Source organism: Apium graveolens, chromosome 11 (assembly GCF_009905375.1).
Source record: "Apium graveolens cultivar Ventura chromosome 11, ASM990537v1, whole genome shotgun sequence".
Taxonomy (NCBI): domain Eukaryota; kingdom Viridiplantae; phylum Streptophyta; class Magnoliopsida; order Apiales; family Apiaceae; genus Apium; species Apium graveolens.
Window position 1 is genome coordinate 7,936,815 of NC_133657.1, and position 15,068 is coordinate 7,951,882.

The following is a 15,068-nucleotide window of genomic DNA, read 5'->3' on the forward strand; positions in this document are numbered from 1 at the left end:
ATTAAGGGAGTTGGAAAATGCCATTGTTCTGTAAAACTTGTTCATCTGACCTCTTGTTTCAATAAGATTGTATCTTTGCTTATTCTTCTTTCTTTTGTCAAATGAAACATCAAGACTCTTGGGTCTAAAGGTATGTAGAATCGTAAAATCTGGTGGTTGAACAATTGTACTAATACAACAGATTATAACAGCTGGACTTGAAAAAGTCTATTTTATGTCTTATAACAGATGCACAAAAATGATACAAAATAACGCCATAGTCCAAAATATACATCCAAGAAAAACTTTAAAAATCATGAAGAAGTTACACTAACCAGAGAATTCGAGTTCTAACCTAGAGAATTTACAGTGGTGCACAAATATTAGTTGGCCAACACCAATTATGTCTATGTTCAGATCTTCAACCACACATACTATATTACCAAGATTTTATGCAGGCAAGTGGTATAGAAGATAATAAAGTGTCTACAAGTTTCTATCTGATAAGGTATGGAGGTGTATCAACACCTATTAACCATGATATGTGTTGATATACCACTTGTTGCATTTGACAAATCCTTTTATGAAAATATAATGGGATATGTAATACTCCACAATCACATATGCAATAGCCAATACCTGGTTCTCATTATAAGCACCATCAACTACCGAAAGGCCAAAAACAAACTCAAAGAGCCCAAACAATTTGAAACACATTCTCCGTTACAATCTAAAACTTGATAATCAAGGTGGAGGGATTAACAGCTACCTGGCTGTTCCACAAATTATCAGCCATATTGGTACAACAACGCTCTATCCCTTACAACCTAAAAAAAATCTCTAGTGACAAATTATCTAGTCAATTTAGTACAAGTTATCCTTCAAAGCCGTCCAAAACACCATTACAAATCACTAGTGGCATTAACACAAACTATCACAGTAGAACAAGCTACAAATGACTAGTCGTACCAATAGAAATTATGCGTCAAAAGTGCAAATCACCATTAAAATGGTCATGTAAATTACTAATAACCAAGTAGTACGAATCACTTATTTCCCGTTCACAAGATAATTAAACAAACTCCTTACAAATCAAACCAAAACAACCAATACAATTAAACCTAACTATGACATACCATATAGCACGTAGGAACAAGATAAAAAGCTCAAGAAAAAATGGATAGAGAATTTCGTATAAACAAGTAAAATCTTATTAAAATCTTTATACAGGGGAAGGGGAGGGGAAAGGGAAGAACACAAACAAGAAGGCGGGTTGATAGAAATGAGATCAAGAGATACAAAACTCAAGATCAGATCTCAAATGTTTTCTTCTGTAATACACATACAAATTGAGGGGTGCGCTATTTAACTCTACATTCCAAACTCCAACATATATAGTAGAGTTGAAGCAAACCCTAGTTCATCAAATCCGCTAATCTAAATATTATCATTGTCTATAAAAAAGGTTTAAAAGAGTAATTAAAAACAAGTTTCTCTCATTAAACAAAAAAGAAATATAACCATTAGATATTTTTATCATCATCGTCTTGGTCTTCATTTAATTAGAGACACAAAGCTGTGGCTTGTAAATCATCCGAATTTTCGATATCCATATCATCATCCAACGGTGGAGGTAAATTCAAATCAAACGCTAACGGCTTATGAAACGATGCCGTGTCACAATCATCCACCACAGAAGAAGATGAATCGCAATCACTATGAAAATCCTCCACTTGAATCCTCGGCTTAAACACGTTTTTAACACGCGCCGGCGCTGTACTCGACACCGCCGCTCTCGGACCACAAGACGACTCCACCGTACTGCTCAGACTACTACTCGTCGGCCGGAACACATATATCGGCTGGCCGAGATTACTCCGATCTCCGCCGTGACGATTCTCCGAGAAAGTCGGAAAATTTGTTTTCGCCTTCGGTCCACGGAGAGATCTCGCTGCAGCATCGTAAGCGCGTGCAGCGTCCTCCGCCGAGTCAAACGTACCGAGCCAAACACGCGTTTTCTTCCACGGATCGCGAATCTCGGCGGCGAATCGGCCCCAAGGACGCCGACGAACGCCGCGATATCTCGGCTCGTTGACAGCGGCGGCGATCGGCGTCTCCGGCGCCGGCTTCGATCTGTTGTTACGTCGCATATCGGAGAGATCGGAAAGTGGTGGTGTAGAAGATGATTATATATATGTGTGTATGTATATATAAATCACGAGCCAACCAACTCTCCTTGATTGAATCTAAAAAGCTCCTTGTTTTCTCTCCATGATTTATTTAAATTTTCTCTCCAAATTTTAATTTGATTTTCTGACTCTTTGTTTATCTCTCTCCTTTATTTTATCTCTCTCCTTTATTTTATCTCTATCTCTCTCCGCAACGGAGAAACTGCCTTTCATTGTATTCTCCCTTTCCTTTATTATATTTCTTTCTTTTGGAGGATATGATTTCATATCTTATTATTCAATGGACCATAATACCCATTTTTATCTCTTATTCCCTCTTTTTTATTATTTCTAAAAAAAATTAAAAAATTCATGATCTTTAAATTTGTGATAATCGTGAATAAATTACCTCCTTGAGTTTTGTAATAAATATTACAAATTTGAAAGAAACTTCTTGATTGACAAGTGATTGAGCTCCCCAAACAATATTTTAAATTAATAGGACAATGAAAACTAATTAAAATTTTATTAAATAGCACATTTTTCTATTAAATAGTTACAAATAAAATTTTTGATAAGGATATATCTTTAATATAAATCACTTACTTGTTTGGAAAATATATAATACCTTATTTACACTTTGAAACGTAATTATTTGTATTATAAGTATTTATAAGAAAAACCTTAAACTAGTATGAAATTTATAAAAAGCAATCACGCAAGTTTTTTCAGATAAATATCAATTATGTGATTTTTTTCTAGTTAAGACTCGATTTTATATTGGCGGTAAAAGGTGTATAGGTACGTGAAACAAGTATATAATTGGCGATTATAAAAATTATCTTGACCAACTAACGTGCAGTGACAATTTTACGTAATATATGATGTTATGATGCTGTAATCAAAATACTTCTAAATCAGGGATGACCAAAAATATGACTTTATTATAACATTCTCGATAATGAACTATTTTTAAATATGATTTACGAATAAAATTAATCGATAATCATGTCAAAAATACATGTTTAGATTATCTAACTTATAAATTATAAGTAAAAAGGTTAGTGTATTTTTAAGTTAAACCAAACTGTAAGATAATTTGAATATAAGTCCATGATATTGAGTAAGTACACGTATCGTCAAAATTATAATATTTTACTATTTAAATTTATTTTTCAATTCATGTTACTCGTATAATTTATAAATTGGAAAATTCAAATATATATAGTATCAAGAATTTTTTAATATTTTATTTTAAAAATATATTATATTTCATAATTGATGTAATTAAATTATATTATAATTTTTATATTGTATTCTTTATCTTTTATTTTTCTAATTAGGGAAGAAAAGGAGATACACATTAAAACTTAATATTTTTATTATTTTTGTTGCTAAATAATATTGAATGTTGGCTAAAATGATTTTTTAATAATATAAATTAATAATTATTTAAAGTTTTTATTTGTATTTCAATGAATTTAGATTATTTTTTAAAAGTAATATATTTTTATTATTAATAGAATACTTTATTTAAATATGATAATAGATAATATTAAATTTTGACAACGCGTATATAACAATGTTCTTTGAAACTTTCGATTAAGCATGAAGGGTAAAATTCCATAGTCACGGTTGGCTCCACGTGTTGGCAGCCAACAGGAAAAGACTTCCGCAATATTTGAAGGCGGAAGACTTCCGCAATGAAACAATGCGGAATACATCCGCAATATTTCAAAGCGGAAGTCTTCCGTCTTGAAACATTGCGGAAGAATTTTGTTTTTCTTTAATTATTTAATAATATGTGCTTTAAATGTGTTTTTGATTTAAATATATTTATAATTTAAAACAAAAATAATATTTATATTTTAAAACAAAAATAATATTTATATTTTAAAACAATTATGTTATTTTTTAAAAATAAAGTACTTAATAAAATTTAAGAAAGATATTTATATTGAATTAAACATTGAATAAAATTTAAAATAAAAAAAGAACCACTTCCCTTACTTACCATCATATTAGTTCGAGGGACGTATACCCGGTTTATTAAGTACTTAATTTTTAAAAAATATAAAAATCAAACATAAAACTATAAATTCAAATTTATTTATCATCAAATTTAATAATGGAGATTTAAATGTTGAAGATAACATGAAACATTCAATATTAGAAATTTCAAATGAAATGATACAACTTACTAATAGACATTGTACTTCATTCATACTTATCAAGTGCTTAATATATGTTCTAAACAAAATAATATTTATTTATTTTTTGACATACCTATATTATAACAAACAAATTAAAATTAAGTATTATATGTTTAGACAATTTTTTTAAATATTTAATGTATTATTTTCATAAAAAAGGCAAAATATACAATAATAATAAAAAAAAATTAATTTTTTGATATAAAAAAATTATGTAATATTGACAAGTAACATGAATGTTATTATGAATTTTAAAATTTTTTTACTAATTATTTTCTTCACCAAAAAAAAAACAAAAAATAAACAATTATCAAAACTGCATCCGCAATGAATCATAGCGTAAACTTTTGCTTCCGCAATGATTCATTGCGGAAGGAACTAATATTTTGATAATTTATGCGCGTTTTAGCGCGTGGGTTGGCTGAAGCATTAACTACACCTTCCGCAATGATTCATTGCGGAAGTGTGCATTAAATTTACCAGCTTCGTTTTTTACTTTATAAACCCAATTTCACCATTTTTCTCTATCATTTTTCAATTTGGAGCCAAAAAGAGGTTAGTTTTTTTTTACTATGGCATCTCATTTATTTAATTATTCAAGTTCATCTAGTGAGCATGACGATTTTGATTATTTTACACCCGTTGGGAAAAATCCGGTTTATCGTAAACTTATTGTAGATGATGTTAATGAATTGATTGATGTTGATAATTATAAATGTAAGAAAAAATTGGATATGGATGATGATGATGATGATATTGAGTATATGGAAAAAGAGAAATATCATAAAAAAGAAGAGGGAGATTGTAAGGGAAAAGGAAAAATGAATGATGATGATTTTTGTAGAGAAGAGAAAATGAATATAAGTGATGATGATGTTGATGATGATGATGAAAATGATGATATGAGTTTTGACAAAAAAGGTTACGGTTTTTCAAAATCAAATATGAATAGTGTTGTGCCTTGCGTTGGTATGTTTTTTAACACTTTGGATGAAGCCGAAATTTTTTATAGAGATTATGGTAGAAGTGTTGGATTTGAGATTATTATTAGGAGTACTCATAGACATTCACGGGGTAATGGTATCTCCTCTCGTTTGTATATTTGTCGTAAGGGTGGAAGACTAGGTTCTAGTACGAAATTGGATGTTGATGATGAAAGAAAGGAAAAAAGAAGGATTAGAGATGTAATTCCGAGAACAAATTGTAGTGCTCGAATGTGTGTCACTCATAGAGTTAAAAATGATAAATGGGAAGTAACTTTGGTTAAATTAGAGCATAATCATGATATGGTAACCTCGGATAAAGTACAATTCATGCAAAGGTCCAAAAATATAGATCCGGTTACCCGAGCATTGCTTGAGTTATTTGATAAATCGGGCATTGAAACCGCTAAAGCGATGAGATTTCTTGGTGAAATATGGGGTGGTGTGGAAAAACTTGGATTTTCTAATCAAGATGTTCGTAACGTAATTCATGATATTTGACGACGGGTGTTCGATTCCGGTGATGCGGGGAGTGGAATGGCATTGCTACGACAATTGAAAGAAAAAAGTTTTGGAAACTTTTTCTATCGAGTTGATTTGGATGAAGAAAATAGAGTTAGAGGTTTGGTTTGGGTTGATCATCGATCATTGAACGCATACACGAATTTTGGAGATGTTGTTTCATTTGACTCCACATATAGGACCAATAGGTATTGTATGCCGTTTATACCAATAACCGGGGTCAATCACCATTACCAAAATATCTTGTTCGGGTTTGCACTCATGCGGGATGAGACGGAGATTTCATATAAATGGGTTTTGAAGACATGGTTTGAAGCCGTCGGAAACAAACCTCCCCTCACTATTATTACGGATCAAGATATAGCATTGGGAAATGCTATTGCCGAGATTTTGCCGGATACCAAGCATATATTATGTTCGTGGCACATAAGTAATAAATTTCCCGAAAAATTTTCGGCTTTGTACACACAATATCCGTAATTTAAAGGGGATTTTAATGATTGTTTGTACAAGTCGTTGTCACCCACGGAATTTGTTGGTAAGTGGGAGGTTTTGGTTGATAAGTATGGACTCAAGGATCATGTTTGGCTAAACGATATGTATGCCATAAAAGATAAATGGATTCGTGCTTACACAAAACAACATTTCTCCGCCGGTATGACCACCACCTCAAGAAGCGAGTCCATGAATTTATTTTTTGACGAGTATGTGAAAGCTTCAACCGGATTGAAAGAATTCATTGAGAATTCACAAAAGGCTTTGGAAACACAAATTCTTAATGAGGTTAAAGCCGACTACGAGACCGAGTATAAGGAAAGGAGATTGATATTTAATTCCCCCTTGGAAAATCATGCTTCTTCTATTTACACAAAAGAAATGTTTAGGCAATTTCAAAATGAGCTTAGAAAAAGCACATCTTATGTGGTAAATAGTTGCAAAGATGGTTCCAATTACATGTGGAAGTTGTATTTAGTTGAGAAGTACAATGTGCCGGAGAATCTTAGAAGAAGGTATCGGGTAATGGTTTATTTGGAAGGAAATATTGATTGTGAATGTAAAAAATTTGAACATTCCGGGATGCTTTGCAAACATATCCTACGCTATCTTGACAAGAAACAAAAAACTATGATACCAACAATTTTTATCAAATCAAGATGGACGGCGAGCGCAAATAAAATTAATGGTTTTTCGCCTTATAATCCTCCCGTTCTTGTTGATGTTGATGATTCAACAACGGCAAGATATAGTGCTTTGTGTAAATCTTTTCAAGGTTTGGGTGCTCTTGGAAGTTGTTCAAAACCACAATACAATTACATCATGGATTTGATTGAGAAAGGAAAATGTTACGTGATTGAAAAGTTTCGTGAAGAAGAAAATAATTCAAGAATGGAGGAGGAGTTCCAAGTTTACGATGAACATGATCCAATATTCAATCCTCCAATGTCACAAACAAAGGGAAGAAAGAAGGATTCAGCAAGGTATAAAAGTGGCATTGAGACGTCAACAGCAAAGAAAAATTCAGGAAGGTCTAAAAGTGGTATTGAGACGTCAACTGAAAAAATCCGTTATTGCGGTTTTTGTGGTGTGGCCGGACATGATAGGAGGCGTTGTCTTAAAAATCCAAATTGAAATTTTAAATGATTTAATTCTATTTGAATGTAGAAATTTAAATTAATGGAATGTAATATTTGAATTTGGAATGTCATATTTGAATTTGGCTTTTAAATATTATTTGGTATGTATTGGAGCTATAATTTACTTTTTTTATAAGTACAAATTTTAAAAAATTAATAGCTGAAAAAACAGGGGAGTAATACCTACTTCCGCAATGATTCATTGCGGAATGCTTTTCTTTCCGCAATGATTCATTGCGGAAGGTCCCCTGTTTTCCATGTTTTCCCCTGTTTTTCCTTAGCTTCGAATTTTTAAGGAATTAATTCAATTTTAAATTTTTAAAAAATTTAAAATTAAATGGAAAAAGTCAGAAATGGTGAAAACAAATCAGTGACAATATTTTTTGATAATTTCAGTCTCTCCTCTAATTTTTGATTATTTATTAATAAAAGTCCATTTTTATATTTTTTTTCTTTATTTTTAATTCAAATTAATACAATTAAAGGAAAAAAATCAAAAAAAAAAAGAAAAATGGTGAAAAAAAATTAGTGACACTATTTTTTGATAATTTCAGTGTCTCCTCTAATTTTTGATTAATTTTTAATAAAAGTCCATTTTTATATTTTTTTCTTTATTTTTAATTCAAATTAATACAATAAAAGGAAAAAATCAAAAAAAAGAAAAATGGTAAAAAAAAATTAGTGACACTATTTTTTTATAATTTCAGTATCTCCTCTAATTTTTGATTAATTTTTAAGAAAAGTCCATTTTTTTATTTTTTTTCTTTATTTTTAATTCGAATTAATACATATTATTAAAGGAAAAAAATAAAAAAAAAAGGAAAAAAGTCAGAAATGGTGAAAAAAATTAGTGACACTATTTTTTGATAATTCCAGCGCCTTCTCTAATTTTTGATTAATTTTAAAGAAAAGTCCATTTTTTTTATTTTTTTCTTTATTTTTAATTCGAATTATTACATATTATTCAAGGAAAAAATCAAAATAAAATGAAAAAAAAATGAGAAATGGTGAAAAAAATACAGAAATTATTGTTTAAAATTTTCGGATGGGACTTGTTTCCGCAATGATTCATTGCGGAAGGGTACTGAAATCTGCAGACTGCAAATTTTGCTGTTTCTGCAGCCTGCAGTTTTCTGAAGTTTTCTGCAATTCCTAGTTTTCTTGTCCCTGTTTTTACGCTACAAACTCAAGAATAAAAATACATAACCATTCCAAAAAATCAAACACCAATCCAAATTAACCAATCCAACAAATCAAACACCAATCCTCATCGAAAATGATAAACATTCTATCCATTTATTCTAACATTCAAAAGCTAACCAAATCAAAAATCCAAACCAAATCCAAATCAAAAATGCAACCCAAATCCATACGAACAATTTAACCATTCTAAATAAGTTCATACCAACATGAACAATCGAAAAAGTACTACAAGAACCAACATAAGTATACAAATACAAGTCCAATAAATCTTCTAAATTTAAGAAATAAATCATAAACACAAATTTCTTTGGGTCAATCCCCATGCTGAAAGATGACGAGCACGCCCCCTACGCAATTCCCAAGTAATGCGATAACGAAATGTCTCTACATCATCATATGGATGCCAGAAAGTGTGCTCCAATCTAATCCCATTAAGAATGACATCCACATACTTGCATACATAGACGCCGCAGTCGACTCCAGTATCTTGCTTCGGCCGAGCCGTAACTATAGCCATCTTCATGAATTTCTTTGTAAATCTCTGGGGGTCCAAGTAATTTAGCCAGCACGGGAGGACTTTCTCCTACAATTTCAAATAATTAGTAACAAATATGAAATAATTAAGCATGAATTCTTTTCTATAAGTCTTTATTATGCATTTTATCCTAAATATGCAAATAATAAATCAAATTAAGGTCTAAAAGACATGAATTCTTTTCTATAAGTCTTTATTATGCATTTTATCATAAATATACAAATAATAAATCAAATTAAGGACTAAAAGACATGAATTTTTTTTTATAAGTCTTTATTATGCATTTTATCCTAAATATGCAAATAATAAATCAAATTAAGGGCTAAAAGACATGAATTCTTTTCTATAAGTCTTTATTATGCATTTTATCCTAAATATGCAAATAATAAATCAAATTAAGGTCTAAAAGACATGAATTCTTTTCTATAAGTCTTTATTATGCATTTTATCCTAAATATGCAAATAATAAATCAAATTAAGGTCTAAAAGACATGAATTCTTTTCTATAAGTCTTTATTATGCATTTTATCCTAAATATGCAAATAATAAATCAAATTAAGGTCTTAAAGACATGAATTCTTTTCTATAAGTCTTTATTATGCATTTTATCCTAAATATGCAAATAATAAATCAAATTAAGGTCTAAAAGACATGAATTCTTTTCTATAAGTCTTTATTATGCATTTTATCCTAAATATGCAAGTAATAAATAAAATTAAGAGCTAAAAGACATGAATTCTTTTCTATAAGTCTTTATTAAGCATTTTATCCTAAATATGCAAATATAAATCAAATTAAGGTCTAAAAGACATGAATTCTTTTCTATAAGTCTTTATTATGCATTTTATCCTAAATATGCAAATAATAAATCAAATTAAGGTCTAAAAGACATGAATTCTTTTCTATAAGTCTTTATTATGCATTTTATCCTAAATATGCAAATAATAAATCAAATTAAGGGCTAAAAGACACGAATTCTTTTCTATAACTCTTTATTATGCATTTTATCCTAAATATGCAAATAATAAATCAAATTAAGGGCTAAAAGACATGAATTCTTTTCTATAAGTCTTTATTATGCATTTTATCCTAAATATGCAAATAATAAATCAAATTAAGATCTAAAAGACATGAATTCTTTTCTATAAGTCTTTATTATACATTTTATCCTAAATATGCAAATAATAAATCAAATTAAGGTCTAAAAGACATGAATTCTTTTCTATAAGTCTTTATTATGCATTTTATCCTAAATATGCAAATAATAAATCAAATTAAGGTCTAAAAGACATGAATTCTTTTCTATAACTCTTTATTATGCATTTTATCCTAAATATGCAAATAATAAATCAAATTAAGGGCTAAAAGACATGAATTCTTTTCTATAAGTCTTTATTATGCATTTTAGCCTAAATATGCAAATAATAAATAAAATTAAGGGCTAAAATACATGAATTCTTGACATGAATTCTTTTCTATAAGTCTTTATTATGCATTTTATCCTAAATATGCAAATAATAAATCAAATTAAGGTCTAAAAGACATGAATTCTTTTCTATAAGTCTTTATTATGCATTTTATCCTAAATATGCAAATAATAAATCAAATTAAGGTCTAAAAGACATGAATTCTTTTCTATAAGTCTTTATTATGCATTTTATCCTAAATATGCAAATATTAAATCAAATTAAGGTCTAAAAGACATGAATTCTTTTCTATAAGTCTTTATTATGCATTTTATCCTAAATATGCAAATAATAAATCAAATTAAGGGCTAAAAGACATGAATTCTTTTCTATAAGTCTTTATTATGCATTTTAGCCTAAATATGCAAATAATAAATAAAATTAAGGTCTAAAAGATATGAATTCTTGACATGAATTCTTTTCTATAAGTCTTTATTATGCATTTTATCCTAAATATGCAAATAATAAATCAAATTAAGGTCTAAAAGACATGAATTCTTTTCTATAAGTCTTTATTATGCATTTTATCCTAAATATGCAAATAATAAATCAAATTAAGGTCTAAAAGACATGAATTCTTTTCTATAAGTCTTTATTATGCATTTTATCATAAATATACAAATAATAAATCAAATTAAGGACTAAAAGACATGAATTTTTTTTTATAAGTCTTTATTATGCATTTTATCCTAAATATGCAAATAATAAATCAAATTAAGGGCTAAAAGACATGAATTCTTTTCTATAAGTCTTTATTATGCATTTTATCCTAAATATGCAAATAATAAATCAAATTAAGGTCTAAAAGACATGAATTCTTTTCTATAAGTCTTTATTATGCATTTTATCCTAAATATGCAAATAATAAATCAAATTAAGGTCTAAAAGACATGAATTCTTTTCTATAAGTCTTTATTATGCATTTTATCCTAAATATGCAAATAATAAATCAAATTAAGGTCTTAAAGACATGAATTCTTTTCTATAAGTCTTTATTATGCATTTTATCCTAAATATGCAAATAATAAATCAAATTAAGGTCTAAAAGACATGAATTCTTTTCTATAAGTCTTTATTATGCATTTTATCCTAAATATGCAAGTAATAAATAAAATTAAGAGCTAAAAGACATGAATTCTTTTCTATAAGTCTTTATTAAGCATTTTATCCTAAATATGCAAATATAAATCAAATTAAGGTCTAAAAGACATGAATTCTTTTCTATAAGTCTTTATTATGCATTTTATCCTAAATATGCAAATAATAAATCAAATTAAGGTCTAAAAGACATGAATTCTTTTCTATAAGTCTTTATTATGCATTTTATCCTAAATATGCAAATAATAAATCAAATTAAGGGCTAAAAGACACGAATTCTTTTCTATAACTCTTTATTATGCATTTTATCCTAAATATGCAAATAATAAATCAAATTAAGGGCTAAAAGACATGAATTCTTTTCTATAAGTCTTTATTATGCATTTTATCCTAAATATGCAAATAATAAATCAAATTAAGATCTAAAAGACATGAATTCTTTTCTATAAGTCTTTATTATACATTTTATCCTAAATATGCAAATAATAAATCAAATTAAGGTCTAAAAGACATGAATTCTTTTCTATAAGTCTTTATTATGCATTTTATCCTAAATATGCAAATAATAAATCAAATTAAGGTCTAAAAGACATGAATTCTTTTCTATAACTCTTTATTATGCATTTTATCCTAAATATGCAAATAATAAATCAAATTAAGGGCTAAAAGACATGAATTCTTTTCTATAAGTCTTTATTATGCATTTTAGCCTAAATATGCAAATAATAAATAAAATTAAGGGCTAAAATACATGAATTCTTGACATGAATTCTTTTCTATAAGTCTTTATTATGCATTTTATCCTAAATATGCAAATAATAAATCAAATTAAGGTCTAAAAGACATGAATTCTTTTCTATAAGTCTTTATTATGCATTTTATCCTAAATATGCAAATAATAAATCAAATTAAGGTCTAAAAGACATGAATTCTTTTCTATAAGTCTTTATTATGCATTTTATCCTAAATATGCAAATATTAAATCAAATTAAGGTCTAAAAGACATGAATTCTTTTCTATAAGTCTTTATTATGCATTTTATCCTAAATATGCAAATAATAAATCAAATTAAGGGCTAAAAGACATGAATTCTTTTCTATAAGTCTTTATTATGCATTTTAGCCTAAATATGCAAATAATAAATAAAATTAAGGTCTAAAAGATATGAATTCTTGACATGAATTCTTTTCTATAAGTCTTTATTATGCATTTTATCCTAAATATGCAAATAATAAATCAAATTAAGGTCTAAAAGACATGAATTTTTTTCTATAAGTCTTTATTATGCATTTTATCCTAAATATGCAAATAATAAATCAAATTAAGGTCTAAAAGACATGAATTCTTTTCTATAAGTCTTTATTATGCATTTTAGCCTAAATATGCAAATAATAAATAAAATTAAGGGCTAAAATACATGAATTCTTGACATGAATTCTTTTCTATAAGTCTTTATTATGCATTTTATCCTAAATATGCAAATAATAAATCAAATTAAGGTCTAAAAGACATGAATTCTTTTCTATAAGTCTTTATTATGCATTTTATCCTAAATATGCAAATAATAAATCAAATTAAGGTCTAAAAGACATGAATTCTTTTCTATAAGTCTTTATTATGCATTTTATCCTAAATATGCAAATATTAAATCAAATTAAGGTCTAAAAGACATGAATTCTTTTCTATAAGTCTTTATTATGCATTTTATCCTAAATATGCAAATAATAAATCAAATTAAGGGCTAAAAGACATGAATTCTTTTCTATAAGTCTTTATTATGCATTTTAGCCTAAATATGCAAATAATAAATAAAATTAAGGTCTAAAAGATATGAATTCTTGACATGAATTCTTTTCTATAAGTCTTTATTATGCATTTTATCCTAAATATGCAAATAATAAATCAAATTAAGGTCTAAAAGACATGAATTTTTTTCTATAAGTCTTTATTATGCATTTTATCCTAAATATGCAAATAATAAATCAAATTAAGGTCTAAAAGACATGAATTCTTTTCTATAAGTCTTTATTATGCATTTTATCCTAAATATGCAAATAATAAATCAAATTAAGGTCTAAAAGACATGAATTCTTTTCTATAAGTCTTTATTATGCATTTTATCCTAAATATGCAAATAATAAATCAAATTAAGGTCTAAAAGACATGAATTCTTTTCTATAAGTCTTTATTATGCATTTTATCCTAAATATGCAAATAATAAATCAAATTAAGGGCTAAAAGACATGAATTCTTTTCTATAAGTCTTTATTATGCATTTTATCCTAAATATGCAAATAATAAATTAAATTAAGGTCTAAAAGACATGAATTCTTTTCTATAAGTCTTTATTATGCATTTTATCCTAAATATGCAAATAATAAATCAAATTAAGGTCTAAAAGACATGAATTCTTTTCTATAAGTCTTTATTATGCATTTTATCCTAAATATGCAAGTAATAAATAAAATTAAGGGCTAAAAGACATGAATTCTTTTTTATAAGTCTTTATTATGCATTTTATCCTAAATATGCAAATAATAAATCAAATTAAGGTCTAAAAGACATGAATTCTTTTCTATAAGTCTTTATTATGCATTTTATCCTAAATAAGCAAATAATAAATCAAATTAAGGGCTAAAAGACATGAATTCTTTTCTATAAGTCTTTATTATGCATTTTATCCTAAATATGCAAGTAATAAATAAAATTAAGGTCTAAAAGACATGAATTCTTTTCTATAAGTCTTTATTATGCATTTTATCCTAAATATGCAAATAATAAATCAAATTAAGTGCTAAAAGACATGAATTCTTTTCTATAAGTCTTTATTATGCATTTTATCCTAAATATGCAAATAATAAATCAAATTAAGGTCTAAAAGACATGAATTCTTTTCTATAAGGCTTTATTATGCAAAGATTAGAGGTTACCATGAAGTAATACTGGACGGAGTAAAGCATCTTGAAATTATAGAAGGGCCCATCCTCACGAAGTGGATCAATTAATAGAAGTTTAATCTTGTTCAGGTCCACAATAAACAAGATCCAATGACCTCCAGTGCATGTAGGAAATAAAGCATAATCACATAACTGGATATCTGGCCCTTGAAATTGCCTATGGTAGGTCTTAAAGAAGTCAATCTGTTCAGCAAGCTCCTCTCCTGTCTTCTTGTATGGATCCATATGTAAATTAGACGTCAGTAACAACACAATTCAAGAAATAATAGACATTTGTAATTAAAGAGAGGTAGGTATTAGATGTTAGTAC

General features: G+C 27.6%; 3 protein-coding genes across 3 annotated transcripts; 1 reads left to right on the forward strand and 2 right to left on the reverse strand.

The window, feature by feature from the left end:
- Nucleotides 1-1,167: 1,167 nt before the first annotated feature.
- LOC141697794 (ethylene-responsive transcription factor 3-like) lies at nucleotides 1,168-2,371 on the reverse strand. Its single transcript, XM_074502340.1, has one exon. The coding sequence runs from the start codon at nucleotides 2,127-2,129 to the stop codon at nucleotides 1,542-1,544; it is 588 nt and encodes a 195-aa protein (XP_074358441.1). The 5' UTR covers nucleotides 2,130-2,371; the 3' UTR covers nucleotides 1,168-1,541.
- A 3,509-nt stretch (nucleotides 2,372-5,880) lies between these two features.
- Nucleotides 5,881-7,494, forward strand: LOC141695306 (protein FAR1-RELATED SEQUENCE 5-like). Its single transcript, XM_074499563.1, has 2 exons — nucleotides 5,881-6,280; nucleotides 6,353-7,494. Exons 1-2 carry the CDS (start codon nucleotides 5,881-5,883, stop codon nucleotides 7,492-7,494), a joined length of 1,542 nt encoding a protein of 513 aa, XP_074355664.1.
- Nucleotides 7,495-8,991: 1,497 nt separating this feature from the next.
- On the reverse strand, nucleotides 8,992-14,983 carry LOC141695307 (ubiquitin-like-specific protease ESD4). Its single transcript, XM_074499564.1, has 2 exons — nucleotides 14,732-14,983; nucleotides 8,992-9,285 (listed from the first exon to the last, which is right to left on the reverse strand). The coding sequence occupies exons 1-2, from the start codon at nucleotides 14,981-14,983 to the stop codon at nucleotides 8,992-8,994; spliced, it is 546 nt and encodes a 181-aa protein (XP_074355665.1).
- Nucleotides 14,984-15,068: the final 85 nt, after the last annotated feature.

Coding starts and splice junctions, on each gene's coding strand:
- LOC141695306 (XM_074499563.1), top strand. CDS start 5,881: ATGGCATTGCTACGACAATTGAAAGAAAAAAGTTTTGGAAACTTTTTC. Junction 6,281..6,352: donor GGATACCAAGCATATATTAT/GTTCGTGGCACA, acceptor CGTAATTTAAAG/GGGATTTTAATGATTGTTTG.
- LOC141695307 (XM_074499564.1), bottom strand. CDS start 14,983: ATGGATCCATACAAGAAGACAGGAGAGGAGCTTGCTGAACAGATTGAC. Junction 9,286..14,731: donor CCGTCCAGTATTACTTCATG/GTAACCTCTAAT, acceptor TTGAAATTGTAG/GAGAAAGTCCTCCCGTGCTG.
- LOC141697794 (XM_074502340.1), bottom strand. CDS start 2,129: ATGCGACGTAACAACAGATCGAAGCCGGCGCCGGAGACGCCGATCGCC.